The sequence below is a fragment of the Lissotriton vulgaris genome, chromosome 2_2, assembly GCF_964263255.1.
Source record: "Lissotriton vulgaris chromosome 2_2, aLisVul1.2, whole genome shotgun sequence".
Lineage (NCBI taxonomy): Eukaryota > Metazoa > Chordata > Amphibia > Caudata > Salamandridae > Lissotriton > Lissotriton vulgaris.
Window position 1 is genome coordinate 177,866,100 of NC_141688.1, and position 16,694 is coordinate 177,882,793.

The 16,694-nt window shown below is 43.8% G+C and overlaps 1 protein-coding gene across 3 annotated transcripts in view; it reads right to left on the bottom strand.

Annotated features, from left to right (window-relative positions):
* Nucleotides 1-1,294: 1,294 nt before the first annotated feature.
* Nucleotides 1,295-16,694, bottom strand: part of GAS2 (growth arrest specific 2) — a 779,771-nt gene continuing 764,371 nt past the window's right edge. For all 3 annotated transcript variants that reach the window (XM_086959885.1, XM_086959886.1, XM_086959887.1), the window contains exon 8: nt 1,295-2,028. In XM_086959885.1, coding sequence (XP_086816011.1) covers nt 1,810-2,028 — 219 coding nt within the window. In that variant the 3' untranslated portion in view covers nt 1,295-1,809. The remainder of the gene's footprint in view (nt 2,029-16,694) is intronic.

Genomic DNA, 16,694 nt, shown 5'->3' on the forward strand with positions numbered 1-16,694 from the left:
AGGAAATTGCCTCCTAGGATTGTTTTATTGCAAGAAGGTATTCCGTTGTTTATCACTGTTCGGAAGACAGTTGGTGAAAACCGAACAGTGTTTTAAAAGTCACTTGGCCTGATTACCTCTGTTTACAGAAGGATCAGAATTACGAGTTCAAAGGTATTTAATGTATCCGATAATTATTGGATGTGTTAAATACCTGAAGCTTAGTTAAATTTGTCAAACCTGCCGAAATTTAACGGGGGAAATATGTACATTATCTACCGTATCATGTGTATTTTGGAGCTTTTAACATCAAAATCTGCATGTTATTCCCCACAAACTCGTAGTACGTGTTATTTATCACACCAGATAAATAACGTACCACACGTTAAATAGCACTTACCATTGTAATCAGGGCCATAGTATATTAAAAAGATTATCTGATACTCTCTGTTCTCTTGCTTTGTAACAACATCGTGACCAGTATTCATTGTTTGCAATTCGGTAGCCCTATTTTGCAACTGCATTTCACAGCCTTATTGTGTTACTTTATTTTTTTTGGTCTGATTTTTATTGTTTGATTACAATCTAATTGTACACATATGTACATATTTGTTGTGGTATTATTAAGGTTGTTTTGTACATAATAACTACTCTGGTTGGACATTCATCTGTTGTAATTGGAATAATAGTGAGCCTGGACTCAAACTTATACCACCTCCTTTTAGCTAGACTTTGTTTTCTTGATCAAGTTGGAGCTCAGACAGGCAGGGCCTTGGGGGTTGGATGTGGGGGGAGGGGTGAAGTGGAGGGGGGGAGGGGAAGCGGGAAACATGCAACATCACTTTTGATATTGATAGTTTTCCCCTGTAATAATAAAAAAGAAGTTAATATTTTGTAACATCATTAGTTAAAAAGTCAGTCCTATTTAGTCCAACAAATTTCACACGTACATGAGGTTCACATGAAATGTCACAATAGGTTTTTAGATCAAATCACTTACCTGTATAGACAATAAATAAAACATTCTAAGCCAGAATTGTGTATGCGTGTGGAAGTTGGTGCAATAAATCAGTCATGGCGGTGGCCGATGGACCGGAAGAGTCAAGGTGATAGGGCGGATGAAATCAAGGGGCCACATGACAAACTAGAACGGGAAGGGGTAATGCCCAGGCTTAATGTCGTGTGCCATGATAATCCAGCATTACCTATATTAGGAATTACAACTTGAACAGTTAAGAAACGTGTGACATTATTTGGAATGACGTACCATAACTAATGACAGACGTACATTAAGTAATACTTATTTATTTTTCCTTCATTTTATTACGTAGAAAACTATTTAAAGTCGTTTCCAGTACATTTTTTTAAATCACAGTCGAAAGTATGTACACATTGTAGATATACACTTCTTTATCTGATAGACTCTTCATTGCTTGTGCACAGATATAGTGTATGCTTCTTTGATTACTAGATGTAGTTACCTAGGAGTCCAGCTTCTCACTTATAAAAACAAAGGTCTGATTTAATTACATTTTCAAACTATATGAAATCACAGTTTTAGTCTTTCAAGGCATTCCTTAATCATTTGCCTGAATAATTGGCTACAAAAGATATATACATATATGCTTTTTTATTTCTGACTTTAGTAAAGAACCTACGAAGATCAACTTACATTGAATGTTCTAGAAATAAATAGTGCTCTTTCTGTTGACCAGGTCTGCTTTTTTCATTAGGTTTTTGTCTAAGAAGTAGATGGCATGTGCTATGCTGCATTTCTAAATTGGATCCCTTTGCAATAAGGTCCTCAATAAAGGATAAGCTACCGCACTTTTACTTCACTTCCTTCTTGGTTTTGTAGTTGGCGGACACAACTAAATAATTGTCTGAATCCAAGTCCTTGATGTTTGGAGACTTATTCTGCATGGGGGAGATTTTCCCATCTGCGCGGGAGATTTGCAGTATTCGGCAAGGGTCATGCTTCAGCAGGTACCCTGCAAAGGTCTCCCATCCTCCACCCACTCGGACCATGACGTGCTTGTTATGCAGCATCTGAAATGCAAGAGAAAACGTGTTTGGTGATTGGTTCACTGATGTTGGTACAAGACTAACAACAAAGACAACAGGAAGACTTCTTTCCATGCTCCTCTTTACAAAGTACACGTGCAGCATCAAAAAAAGCATGGGCACCACAGCCATCTCAGTGCAACCTGAAAAATGCTTGGAGAAAGAAGGTCCCTAATGAAATTCAAGGCTCCAGATTTCCAGATCACCATCTCCGGTGTACATCAGCAGTAGTCAAAGTAAATTACTATAGAGGCTTGTTTGCTTCAAATGCCTAGGGCTATATTTAAAAGCCCCTATTGCCACCACAGCGTCACCATAGGTTTTAGGGACGTTATAGTTAGTTGGACATTTTGCTCATGCAAAACAATAGAAATTCCGCTGTTATAGTTAGTTGAGCTAACTATAATTCGCGCCCAGCAATGCACTGCCGATGACGTCACATATTACATCATTCATGACATGGTGAGTGACATCACTGATGACATCTCAAATGACATCACCGATGACATCGTCCAATGACTGTGTGTTTCTGTAAAGTTTAAATATGTTTTATATACATATTGGCCAAGGTATATTGAAGAATGACTGGGTGTATAAGTGTCTGGATGGAGGATTTAGTAGTTGCGTGACTGACTGTATAATTGAGTGAATAAATGTGTCTTAGTGAATGCGTGGGTTAGTGACTAAACTGTGTGAATGTCTGGATCAGTCTGTCTAATGCTGTGTAAGCTGCTGCATTGGTTGGTGAGTAGCTACATGAATGTCTACACAGGTTATTGATTGGTTGCCTGAGTATTTGTATGGGTGCCTCAGTGTGTGTGTGTGTGGGTGGGATGTGTGTGACTCTGTGCATATTTACTGGGTGTATGGGTTCAAAAGTGCATGTTAAAACAGCTGTATGGGTGGTTGAGTGTTTGTATGGGTGTGTTGGTGAGTGAATGGATATCTCACTGCAACATGTCCAAGTAACTAAATACGTAAAACACAGTGCATGTGAGAGTTGTGGAGTATATAAATGACTATACATGAGAATCAGTGATTCTGAGAGCGGCTGTATAGATGAGTGTGTGCTTGTATCAGTGAATGTATAAGAGAGTAAGTATATGTTAGTATCTGTATGAATAAGTGAGGTTGCCTGTCTATAACAGTATAAGTGAGTAAATTGGAGTATTTTTGATTCTTTGCATGGGTGACTAGATGTGTGAGTAACTCAGGATGAGTGGCGGTGTGTGAGTGTTTGTATAGGTGTATGGGTGCCTATAATAGGGTTGTATTAATGAGTCACTGCATGTATGAGTGACTGTATGGGTGAATGAGTGGATGTGTGTGTAGATCTAGGAATCAGTGAATGCGTACGTAGTAACTGGTATTGGTGTCTCTATTATTTTGAAAATGGTAGACTATATTTTAGAGTGGGTGTATCAAAGGTTTTTTTAAGGTGTGAGGAGGTGCATCAGATTTTCGCGTGGATGATGTCATCAGTGATGTCACTGACCATGTCATGAATGATGTAATATGTGATGTCATCCACAGTGCATTGCGAGGGCGTGAGTTATAGTTAGCTCAACTAACTATAACAGCGCAATTTCTATCATTTTGTATGAGTGAAATGTCCAACTAACTAAAACGTCCCTAAAACCTATGTTTTATTCTGTGGATTTCTAAGGTTTTTAAATGCTAATTTCTAACTATAACGTACATGAAACCTATGTTTTTTTCAGTGAATTCTAAAGGTTTTTTAAATGCTAATTTCTAATTATAATGTTCATTGAACATCTTTTTTTCTGTGTTAATTATCATCCCATTCTCAACCTGGTGAAAACTGCAAATCTCCCCACTCTTCCATCAATACCTTCCGCCCATAAAATCGCCACAAACCAGAGCCACAACTAACGCTAAGCATGTGTAAAGTAGGTGTTCCCAAGCAAAAAAAACAGAAAAACGCCACTTTCCCATATTTTCAACAACCAGCCACTTCTGCAATGTGATCCAAAAAGCAGACAATAACGCGACTTACTAGTAACAAATTAACATCAACCTTTACCTGGTGTAAGGAGGTAGACTATCTACTGCATGAATTAGACCCAACTCACAGCCACATCTAAAGACCAACACGTGATAGAGCTACTGATCATGTAGCTCCAACACCCAAAAAGACCGCAACACCCAGTGCCACCACCACCAGAACCTACCCCCGGACCACCCCACCCCCGCTAATACCACTGAGGCAGCGCAAAACTGGACAAAGGACCTTCCCAAAATCCCAAAATACCATGGCCCCTCAGCCGCACAAAAGCTGAATATTGGGAGATGTGGAAACCAACTATATATGAAGAAGGCAAGTAAACCATCATTAATAATGCACACAATGCCAAATGTAATGCTGATGTGCTGCACAGACCTCACTATGCAAACCACAAACCTCTCCATGTGGAGATATACTATTGATACTTGTACTTGAGTGCACAGTGGCGCAATCATGTTCTCTCAAACAGAGGGGAAGATCTCGGTCATGTAGCTGTGTTGTCCCCCTCTAGAAGCGGAAGCGGAGTGGGCTGGTCCAACGTACGCCGCGTCAGCGTAGGAGTGTTAATAAAAAGGCCAGGCCCTGGCGTGGTTCACTTCTGGGAAGACCAACGAGTCTGCAGAGCGGAGGCACTCAACCTGGCACGTGGCTACCGCCATGACCTCGGACCTCCTCCACAAATGCCCCCTGCGTACCCAGCGGCACAGCACCGCAGACGTATGTCTGTACCGACTACTGCCTACGATCTACACTGTGGACAGCAGGGTTCATAATTTGAATTCAGCCTTGATTTATTAATTGCACAGAGAATTGTCTTCTATGTCCTCGGATTTTGTCAAGAAGTGACAAGAAGCATTCCTCGATGTCTATGTTAACTACTGCTTTTGATCTACACTGCGGACAGCAAAGTTCACTACTTGAATTAAGCCTTGATTTATTAATTGCACAGAGAACTGTACTCTGTCCTCAAATTTTTTCAAGAAGAAGTGACAAAAGTATTCCTTGATGTCTATGCTAACTACTACCTTCGATCTAAACTGCGGACAGCAGGACTCACTATTCAGATGCAGTGGTGATTGCAGATGACGCAGTCCAGTACGCAAGACACGTTGCTCCCAGTGCGGCCCGCCAATACCGCGCCTCATCGCAGGATGCGCACACGCTGTGTGCTTGAGGTGCTACCAACTCACTGCACCATAAGTCATCTCCACGTGCAAGGCAAGACATTGAACCCAGTGCGGCCGGCCGGGACCACGAATAATCGCAGGGTGCGCACACACTGAGTGCTCCACGTCCCACTAACTGTGCAGCTCAACTCAACGCCACGTGGCTGTGTGCCCATCCTGACCGCTGCCTGCTCCCTACACTGGGGTTACACGGTTCACAATAGTAGCGAAGTAAATTGTGGAAGAGACTATAATGGGTTAAGAAGAACAAATGCTCCCAATCTGTGCAGCTCAATTCAATGTCTCCAAATGTGAGCCTTTTCTGACCGCTGACTACGGTCTACACTGTGGAAGACCGGCAACACATAGTGCTAATTAGCCCTTTTCAATGCAAGCCGATCCCACATGTGTAACTGGTTGCTGAGTCCTGAATGGCAGAGGCCCCAACTTCGTGGCAGCGCCCACAACACCAGACTTCCTTCAATCAGTGAAGGATATTTACATATGAAAGGCCAGCGACACATGGTGCCAATGAACCTGTACTACGCAGGCCGGTGGGGTAACCGGCGTATGCACATGGCTATGGGCACTTGCTCACTGCTACCTCTGACCTACACTGTGGAAGACCAGCGACATGTGGTGCCACTAACTCTGATCAACTCAAGTCGATCCCACATGTGTAACTGTGTCCTGAGTCCTGAATAGCTGTGACCCCAACTCCATGAGACAACTACAGCAGCAGCCTCCCTTCAATCAGTGAGGCATATTAACATGTGCAACAGTGGCGGCACGTGGTGCCACTAACTTTATTCAACACATGCCAATCCCACATGTGTAACTGTGTCCTGAGTCCTGAATGGTACTGACCCATAGTCCGTGGCAGCGACCACACTCCCTTCAGTGAGGCATATTCGATATGCAAGGCCAGGGACACGTAGTCCCACTAATCCTCTTTACCACAAGTGTGTCCTGAGTCTTGAATTACAGCGACCCCAACTTCATGGCAGTGAGCGCAGCACCTCACTCCCTTCGATTAGTGAGTAATATTTACAGATTGAAGTCTGCTGACACATGGTGCCACTGAACCAGCACTACGCAGGCTGGTAAGGCCACCAACGTATGCACATGCCTGTGGGCCCTTCCTTATCGCTACCTCTGGCCTACACTACGGTCAGCAGGCCTCACAATTCAGATACAGTCCAGATTCCACATGACGCAGTCCAGAAGGCAAGACACATTGCTCCCAGTGCGACCCGTCCACAACAACCATCATCACAGGCTCATACAGTCTCAATGTTTCTGGTACAACTAACCCTATTTAACACAAACCAATCCCACATGTGTAACTGTGTCCTGAGCACAGTGACCTCAACTTTGTGGCAGTGACCACAGCACCAGACTCCCTTCAGTCTTATTTGTTGTTCTTTTCTTCAAATATATTTCTTATATGTAAATCTATACATGGCTAGGATTCTTCTTTCTCCAACCGCACAGGGAAACTTCCGGGCCCAAGAAGGTTGTTTGGGGTATGTTGGTAATGTGGGAAGAGGGTACGTTACCTGCTAATGTGGGGAGAGGGAGCTTCAAAGGGGTATCGCTCACAGAAATAACTCCGATCTGTTTTCACAAATGTCTCGGACAGATGCCAGCTGATGGACTGAATCACAAAATGGTTTTTCAATACTTATATAGTTTGAGTTATGAACAGTTCGAACCCAGGCTCGCAGAGGGACAGCTGCAGGCCGTCCGCTCGACTCCCAGACGCAGTACTATGAGCCGTCGGCGTCATTGTGTCTCTCTCTGCCCTGTTCCATGGTACGCCACGCCATGCCATGCCACGCCACACCACTCCGATTATGTTCCAACGTTGGCCCCACATGGCTACCTGTCGCAGGCGTACTCGCTGTTGGTGTGCAGGTCAGTGGTCCAGTTCTCAACATCTCACGGCCACTCCCTAAGGGCAAGTTTGCACACACCACACCCATCTGACACATGCCGCACAGGCCATGTGACCACACAAATATAATAGATCGACAACGTCACTTCCTTTATTGCCGGTGCCGACAAGCTGGAGAACGCGCCACAGGTCTTAACCATGTAAAGAGTCCCTGAAAAATTACGCAGAAGGTTAGTCGCACCCTCAGCTGTATGGCCATCAGCGGCCTACCATCCCCTTGATGCGGACTTCATATGCATAGGGTTAGTGCCACCCCAAACTCATGTGGCCATCAGGAGCCTACCATCACGTGGCACGAACATGATTTCCACAGGCTTAGCGGCACCAAACCTTGAGGTGGTCTCTGCTATTGACGACTCAGTACTCAGCGACATGTGTGAGATCTGCTGGGCCACGGAGAAACTGTAGTGGTCTCCACCATTTAGGACTCATCATATCCGGGAGATTGCGAAGAAGCTGATGTGGCCTCCGCCATTCTGGACTTAGTGACATCTGTGAGATCCGCGCAGAATCTGATGTGGTCTCCGCCATTCATAACTTAGGACTCAGCAACACATCTGAGATTGGCGGAGTATCTAATGTGGTCTCCGCCATTCAGGACTCAGGACTCAGCAACACATCTGAGATCGGCGGGGTTTTGACCGGCACGTGGACTCACCCCACTGCTGCACATTCCGCTAGCACTAGGTATTTATTTGCTCATGAATGCGCAGAGGTGACAGTCTCTCTCTCTCTCTCTCTCTCTCTCTCTCTCTCACACACACTTCCCCCTCGTCTCTCTTCATTCCTTTCCTTCTATCTCTCTCTCCCTTCTCCCTTTCTCACTCCCTTTCTTTCCTTCCCCCTCTTTCTCTCTCTGGCTTGTTTTTCCTTCTCTGTTTCTCTCTCTCACGCCTTTGATATGCGCATCACACAAATACTTATTTTATGCTTTATTTTCCAGGCTCTGTCGTCGAACATCCATGGTTCCCACAGCACTCTTCCACCTTGTTCTTTTCTATTATGTTAGTTAATTTTTCTTTATTGGATTATTTTGTATATATATATAAAATAATAAAAAAATAAAATTAAAAAATAGTTTATGGTTTATATATGTTAATCAAAATAAAGTTTGACAAAAAAAATTATTAACCTTTTCGGTTGTTTTCTTAACCGCTGTGTGACTCTTTCTTGTTCCTATTATTGTTATTTGCTGGTATCCACCATTGTGTTAAATTTAGGGACACTTAGGGCCATATGTATCATTGAAATTCGCATTCGCAAAGGCCGAAATTTGCCGGATTTTGGCAGTTGCGAATGGGAATTCGCAAAATGATATGTATGAAGGAAAATCCAATGCAAAGAAAGGAATCGCAATATTTGCGATTCCTTATTTTGCGATTGCATTTAAGGAATAGCACATTTTGCGATTCCTTAAATGCAATGTAAGAAGGCAAAAAAAATTGCTAAATGGCCTTAAGGAATCGCAAATTATCACCAACTTCTAGTTTCAAAGTGCCATGTGACACATATACATGCCCTTAGGGCATGTATGTGCACCACACGTGCACCTATGCTTATTTATTATTCTCAATTTGCGCCCATAGAAATGAATGGGAATGTATTCCTTAATTGCGAATTCGCAATTTGCGAATTCGCAATTAAGGAATATCAAGAAATCGCAAAAAAAACGTGTTTTTCTTGATACATACCATTTTGCAATTCTGAAATAGCGATTTCTTAAAAATCGCTATTACAGAATCGCAAATTGGTTCATTGATACATATGGCCCTTATTGTGGGAATACTGGTGATCTCTGCAGTTTGCACCAACTTCTGAATGCTGTGTGACTCTTTCTTGTTCTTATTACTGTTATTTGCTGGTATACAGCATGGTGTTACATTTTGGAACACTGATCCTGGGAATACTGTTGATCTCTGCAGTTTGCACCAACTTCTGAATAATGTGTTAGATTTACCTCAACTTTAGTTGCATTAAAGTGCTAATAATGAAATGCAGAATAGCCGTCCCGTGCAAAAACACACGAGGTATCGTTTTGTATGTGAAAAAAACTAGTTCCCCATCTTTAAACATATCTCTTATTCTACGATGGAACTGCATTAGCTACAGACATCTTTCCATACCATTCAGCCCTACTTTCAAAATGATAGTGTGGATCGTTGGATATAGCTATGTTTTCTGGTGCAAGAGGTATGCAGAACAGAGACGTATTGACTTAGACCTAGGTTTACAAAATGTGCACAGACAGGATTGAAGTGGCACCAATTGTTCCCTTTGGTTAAAACCTGTTTGCATCTCCAACACCCTGACCTCATGATTGTGCACTGTGGTGGAAACGACCTAGGCACATTGACTGGGGTAGGTTTGTAAATGCTTATGAAGGACACCTTTGGACAATTGATGTTACTTGTGCCTCAAACTGTCTTTGTATATTCCCATATATGCCAAAGACAGAAGTGGAAATGGTCAAAACAATTTTGTCAATCCTAAAGATGCGTGGTATTTATTATAGGGATTTTGGCACCTCTTGGTGAATTTGCACAAATTATACGTTTTCAAAAGAGTGTATCAACAGTGCTTAAAGGTGTGGAGAACCACCAGACTCCACAGACAACAAGGCCAATGCTCTATATCAAATCTACTTCACTCCCAAGCACACGTTTTGTATTTTGAGATGGTTTCCCCATTAACATAAGGCACAATAATTTCCAAAGCAAAATATAAACAGTCTCTTTGGTCCTTTTCTTTCAGGCTTTTATTCTTTTAGTTTCAGCTACAGCCAACACGTGTTTCGTCACTATTGGGGCGTAATCCCACGACTTCATCAAGGCTATATCTTCCAGAGTGTCGAGATTATAAATGTGGTGATACTTCCAACCCACATTGGGGTTCCAAATTAGTGTCGCGTACTTCCCAGTAATGCCGTCTTGTTGTAAATATCCTTCGTATCCTTCATAGAGTTCTTTTAAGTATGCAGAGTATGGCCTCCCATACTGTGTCCTGACTTCTTTCAAGTGAGAGGACACAGTATCCGCACTTATATATGCTCCAACGAATGAACACAAGGGCTCTTTATAGAGCCACCCTATAACTAACAACTTAGCCCCGCTATTTTAGGGCCAGGTAACGGCAACTCCCGGACCCTCGCAAAAATGTATTCTCCACACAGCTGTGGCACAGTGGCCACACCATCTCACTTTGCAGCACGGAGCTCTCGCTTTGATCACCGCCTCTACTCATCCATAGGGGTCAGTGGTTTGCGCTCTACAAAATACTGTTTTGATTTACCTTCGCACTCCCTATACAACACCACCTAAGCACCATATACAAGTTGGACAGGTGTGGCACAACACCCAGAGTACATGACTTCACAGCATAGGACACAGCACTTTCAGACCAGTAGGGGTCAGTAGTTCAGCGACTTTACCCCGACTCCTTTAGCAGCTCAGCTTATGCCCCCAGCACCATCACACCCGTCGGAGTGAGTAGTTTATTATTCACAAATACTGAATTAATTTGATACGCGCAAATGTACCAGTGCACTTCCTGTAAAACACCCCCTAAGCACCATACACAAATTACAATGTTCGAAACAAAAGTTCCTCCGAGTAGCGAAAACTACATGCTGACACTACTTGGACAGATGTGGCACAGCGGCCATAGCACATGACTTCACAGCATATGACACACAGTTTGGACTCACGCTTTTATCCCCGAGTCCAACAGCAGCTCAGCTTAGAAGCATGAGACTCTAGACAGTATCTCACATATTTTCCGTACCCCAGGACTTTCAGAACAGTGCGGCTCAGTAGTTCGTACTAGTAGTTATAAATACATGCTGACACTACTTCCACAAGTGTAGTGCAGCAGCCACAGCACATGATTTCACAGCATAAGACACACAATTTGGGCTCACACTTTAATCCCCAAGTCCCGAACCAGCTCACCTTAGCAGCATCAGAATCTACGCAATACCTCACTTAATTTCCGTAGCCCACCACTTTCACACCGGTAGAGGTGAATACTTCACTTTGCACTCCCTCTAAAGCACACCCTAAACACTCCACAGATGTTACAGTGCTCCTACCCTTCTCTTTCCCACTTTTTCACCCTTTTTTTCATTACTTGCTTCAACAGAATCACAAAATTGCGGCCAACCCTTCCTAGTTGCAACCCTTGCAGCCATTCAGCAGCAGGCTCGTGCTCGCAAAGCCTCAGCCAATCAGATGGCAGAATTCCCAAATATCGATATCTGCAAATTTCAATATTTCTCAAAAACTACTGAACGATTTTACATCAAATAATCAAAAGTGTGCTTTCTATACCAAAACCCTTCTCCCTGCCAAATGTGGGGTAATTCCGTTCACCCGTTCGACCTGTAGCCTTGTCTAAAGTGTCCAATGGAAATTAACATGGAGAAAACACATTTTGGGACCCCCTTTTTTCTCGGCCCCCTCTTGATGAATCACCCCCAAACTTTTAACATAGGAGCTGATATCAACAAAGAATTAGTTTTAAAAATTTGCGAAGATTCGTCAATCGGTGCCAAAGTTATTGGGAATAGAATGTTGCCATTTTCCTATGTTACTAGGTCCTAACTATAACTACCTACTGGCGACTGCTAGTAGGTAATATGTATATAAATATATATGTTTTTTATGTATATATTTATTTTAAGTATTTATGCCCCCTCTCCCCCTTGCTGCCCTACTTAGTACCATCAGGAGCAGACGCCACTGGAGAGGAGTGAGGCATTCTGCTGCAAATTAGTTAGGGACTTGAATAATTTGTTTTCTAATGTGGTTCAACTGCTAATGTTGTGCCCCCCCAATTCTGTGTTGTGGAATGCCAGAATAGCATTCGATATAGTATTATTATAGGATGCACTAGAATATAGATTCACTAGAAAAAGATCCCTAGATAATGATTCCAGGCCAAGCCCCTCGTCTGGATTTATACATCTAATTGCACAAATGGTATCTATTAGCTGGATTATAAATGGCTCTGTATCAATATGATCTAGTAATCGAATGGGGTTGGGCATCCCAGTGTTAAAATTGGGAACTTGTTTGCAGGAATATACGGCTGTAGAGTGGTCTATCCAGTCTTGAGGTTGAATTTGAAAAGCTATAACTGTTTGATTCTGGCAACTACTCTATGCTACAATATTCCAAAATGTTTTTCCTATTGATCAGTTTTGTTGCTTTGAGCAAGTCCTGCAAATTTTCATCATTCCACTCTTTTTTTGCTTCAGCCTGTGTTTTATTTCACAGAGCTATAACTATACTAGCATTATCTCTTTTCTTAGATTTGATTGCCAAGGTTTGTTTTACTTAAATGAATAGTAGGCCTCTTTCACTATAGAAATAATTTTTAAAGGTAGCAGAGATCTTGGTTTCAGGTACTGTCCTAAGCAGAAGATATACAGATCATTGTCTCTATATCAGGTGACTGGGAAGGCATAGGCACGTTCAGGTTGTGCATAGGGTAAGTCAGTACCTGGATGCTAGAAAATTGGCTCAAGTTAAATGCCAATTAGATGGAGATTGTGATTTTCAGGGCCGAGAACTCGGTCTGGTCCGATCGCTGGTGGTCGAAGACCTGTGGCACACTACCAACTCCTAAAAGCTCTGCTAAAAACCTGGTTGTGCTTTTCGATTACACTTTGACATTTGATCACCAGGTCAAGAGGAAAGTGAGCTCTTCTTTTTGGATCATCAAGGGTCTAAAAAATATATTTCACTTTCTCCCCGCAAAGATAAGTATCAGTGGTCAAGTCACTTATAACAACTCGCCTTGACTGCTGTAATGCTCTGTATTTGAACACCAACCAGTATTCCCTGACTAAACTTCGGGTTATTCAGAATGCAGTGGCACAACTGGCTTGGGGAGTTCCCAAACTTCAATCAATGAGGGAGGTGCTGATGGATCTTCATTGGCTTCCTGTAAGGAAATGACTGTTTAAAGCCCTGTGCTTGGTCTTCAAGGCCTGAAATCATCAGGGCTCTTACTATTTAAGAACAATCTTTAACTGGTATCATCCTAGTAGACAGTTAAGATTGGCTCTTCAGAGGAAAGTTACGGTCCTCTGCTTTAGGAAGGCGAGATGAGGCGAGCTTGTATTCTCATTGGCAGTTGCTAGGGTATGGAACACTCTCCTGGTACATAATACTTCATACGGTGAATTGCGCAAGAATTTGAGTACCTGGCTTTCTTCCCAGTCATAATTGCTTGATGGTCTCCTGTTGGAGATGGCCCTTTTTGCAGGGTTATCCCCAAACTTTTTGCTTCTTTCTCCCTTGTTTTTCCTGACCTGTGGTTGTTGGCTAACAAACTCTGGGCACTTTACCACTGCTGATCAGTGCTAAAGTTCATATGCTCTCTCTGTAAGTTATTATGATTGGTTATCCATGACTGGCATATTGTTTCACCAGTAGGTCTCTACTAAAGTACACTGAGTGTGCCAGGGCTGGCAATTCAAATTTCCTAGTGGGTCTGCAGCACACCCACATGAGTAGCCCTAAAATGGTGTCTCAACCCTGCCACTGCAGTGCCTGTGCACAGTCCCTGAACTGCCATGTTGTCCTGGCCAGTGTACCCACTTGCCAGGCGTAACCTTCCCTTTTCGTATACATTGGACACCCCTATGGTAGGCCCAAGGTACCCCCCTGGGCTGGGTGCAGTGTATGTGAAAGGTAGGTCATGTACTAGTGTTGGTGACATGTCCTGATAGTGAAATACTGCTATTCTCGTTTTTCACTATTGAAAGGTTATCTTGCCCATAGGCTAGATTGGGGAATGCTGTGTGTAATGTTTACCCCCATATCTTCCCATAGGAGCAAGATAGAAAATTGAAATCTGGTATAACTGAACTCTACATTTAATAACACATCTTTTAGTGAGGATGGTTTTTAAATTCTGTGTATGAAAATAGCACTTTTAGAAAGTGGCTCTTTTCTTGTGCAACCTTTCTGTGTGCCGCTGCCTGTTTGTGTATTGACTGTCTAGTTTGTGAGTGACAGGGGCTGGGGGTGGTTGCAGGAGGCTGGGTGAGTCAGCACTAGGCTTAATAGACCTATCTGCATTTGGAGTGGTGGGAGGAGTTGCAACTGGGTCTGAATAGGGCTGTGCCTGCCTTCCACAGTGCTGGCTACACCTCCTATGGTGTGTCTGATGGCTCTGCCCCTCACTCACAAAGGAAAGAGCAGTGCACTGGCAGAATGCACCCTGAACTGGTTTGGACTGGGTTCAGGACCCCTCACACAGGGAGAACAAAGACTTTTGGGTTTTAAATACTGGACCTGAAAGCCCTGAATTTTAGACTACCTTTGCCAACAAGAGGAATCCCTACCAAAGAAGATCAGCTGAAGAGACTGGAAAGGAAGACTGCCCTTGCTGTGTGTTCTGGGTCTGACCTACAATTTGCTAATACTACTAAGGAAGGGACAGGGGACTTTGCTGTGTGCTGTGCCCAGGAATAAGTGTCTACAAGGGCCAGAGAAGAGCTGGCCTCCTATTAAAACTCAGGAAAACAAATGTTTACCCAAGAGACTACTTCTGCAATCAAGAGGACTCTCTGCCAAAGAAGATCAGCTGAAGAGACTGAGGAAAAGAACTGCCATTGCTATGTGATCTGGGGGCTGACTTGCAGTTTGCTGTGATTACTAAGGAAGAGTTCTGAGGAACTTTGCTGTGTTCCCCTCTGCTTTCAGAAAGGACTTTGCTATGTGCTGTGTCCTACACGTCTCCAAGGGCCTGAGGAGAGCTGGCCTCTTGTTGGGAACGTAGGGATATCAAGGTTCCAAAAAAAACATTTTTGTAAGGAGCTGGGTGCGTGTCTCTGCGCACAGCCTGTGGTCCTTGCTTAAGACTGCCTGCCCATGTGATTCTAGAGCTTGGTGTGCGATCGGCACACAGTGGGCTAGGTGAGGTCCGCCGTGCCTTTGTCTTATTCATCCAGCGCTCGAGAGTGTGTGCCTGTACACTACCCTAGGCCGTTAGCAAAGGGGCCAAGATCACCGCCGCTGGCTCGGTACAACTCGCAGGAGAAGTGCTGTACCCGGAAGAATCAGCACCGCGGCCTGCCCGGAGCTGGGTACTCCAGAGGAAAAGAGCCGCGAGATTTCCTGGCCGAGATCACCGCAGCTAAGAGGAAGTCTGGCGCATCATCGCTGAACCGCGCTGGGAATGGTCCCCGTGGTGCGGGTCTCCCAGCAACAAGGAGGCTCGTCCGGACCCGACCGCACTGGGATTGGCTTCTGCATCGCCGGTTGCTTAGCAGTAAGGGGCTTGTCCTGGTGGAGCAGCACAGAGCTCCTGGAAGCACTGTTCCTCACCCAGCAACCGAGGACTTCAAGTGCCGTTGCCACCAGGACTGGCCATCCCTAGAAGTGAAGCTGCAACCCTCCAGGTAACGCTTGGAGTAGAGTCGATTGCGGGGTTTGCGGGAGGACTACCCAGATGGCCATTGTCACCGGTAACAGTAAAAGTTGCTGAATCCACGCCCGTAGCTTTGGGGGCAGATCAGCACCATTGCTGACCGTGGAGTCAGCGGGAGATACATGAGAGGGGACTCAAATTGAGGAAAGGCAATGTTGGTTCGTGCCCGAGACACGTGTGCCGGTAAACTCCATGCTGATCGCGCACGATTACAGAACTGTTTGGCCCCATAAGTATTACTGATTAGAGTCCAGAATTCCACGCTTAATTGTTGAAAGAACACTAGGAGAGAACATTTTTACATCAAAAGATTTATTGTGTATGTGGGAATCTTTGTCGTTTGGTCTTGCCTAATTTTAGATAAAGAGATCTATTTTTATAAATACCTGTGTGGTGCCATTTGAGGTGTTTCACTGGATTACTGTGGGTGTTGGTGCAAATACTTTACACATTGCCTTGAGGATAAGCCTGTCTGCTCATGCCAAGCTACCAAGGGGGTGAGCAGGAGTTATCTACAGTGTGTTCCCCCTTACCCTGACTAGAAGCAAGGGTCCCTTTCTGGTCAAAAGTACCTACCTCTGCCAACTAGAGACCCCCGTTTTAAAAAACTTGCCTACATGCTCTTGCTGGTTATAGCGCTCTGAGGCCTATTGTTTAATGCACTCTAAAAATGCACATTCACATTACATTACATTACCTCACTTCTCTTAGACGCTCATTGTCTGTAGGACTATTCATTCACTCGCTCTCTCCCACAACACAATCTTTCTCCAAACGCAGTCAATTGCATGGCATGTTTTCAAATGGCAATTGTTTTGGACTTTCAGGCTTAACAAGATTTATTTCTACTTGGATTAAAACTGATTACCTCCAAGCTGGGCACTATGGTATTATCGATCAATGTTTTCACTAAGGATTTGCACTTCCTGATTTCGTCCTTCAACTTCCTTATTAAATTGAGAAATGGAGCCTCCAAAGTCAGACTTCTGGTTCCAGTTGGGACTCTCCTATCACACCATGTATACGGCCATTAGATCCTCCTGAGCCATCTACTTGTCCATTA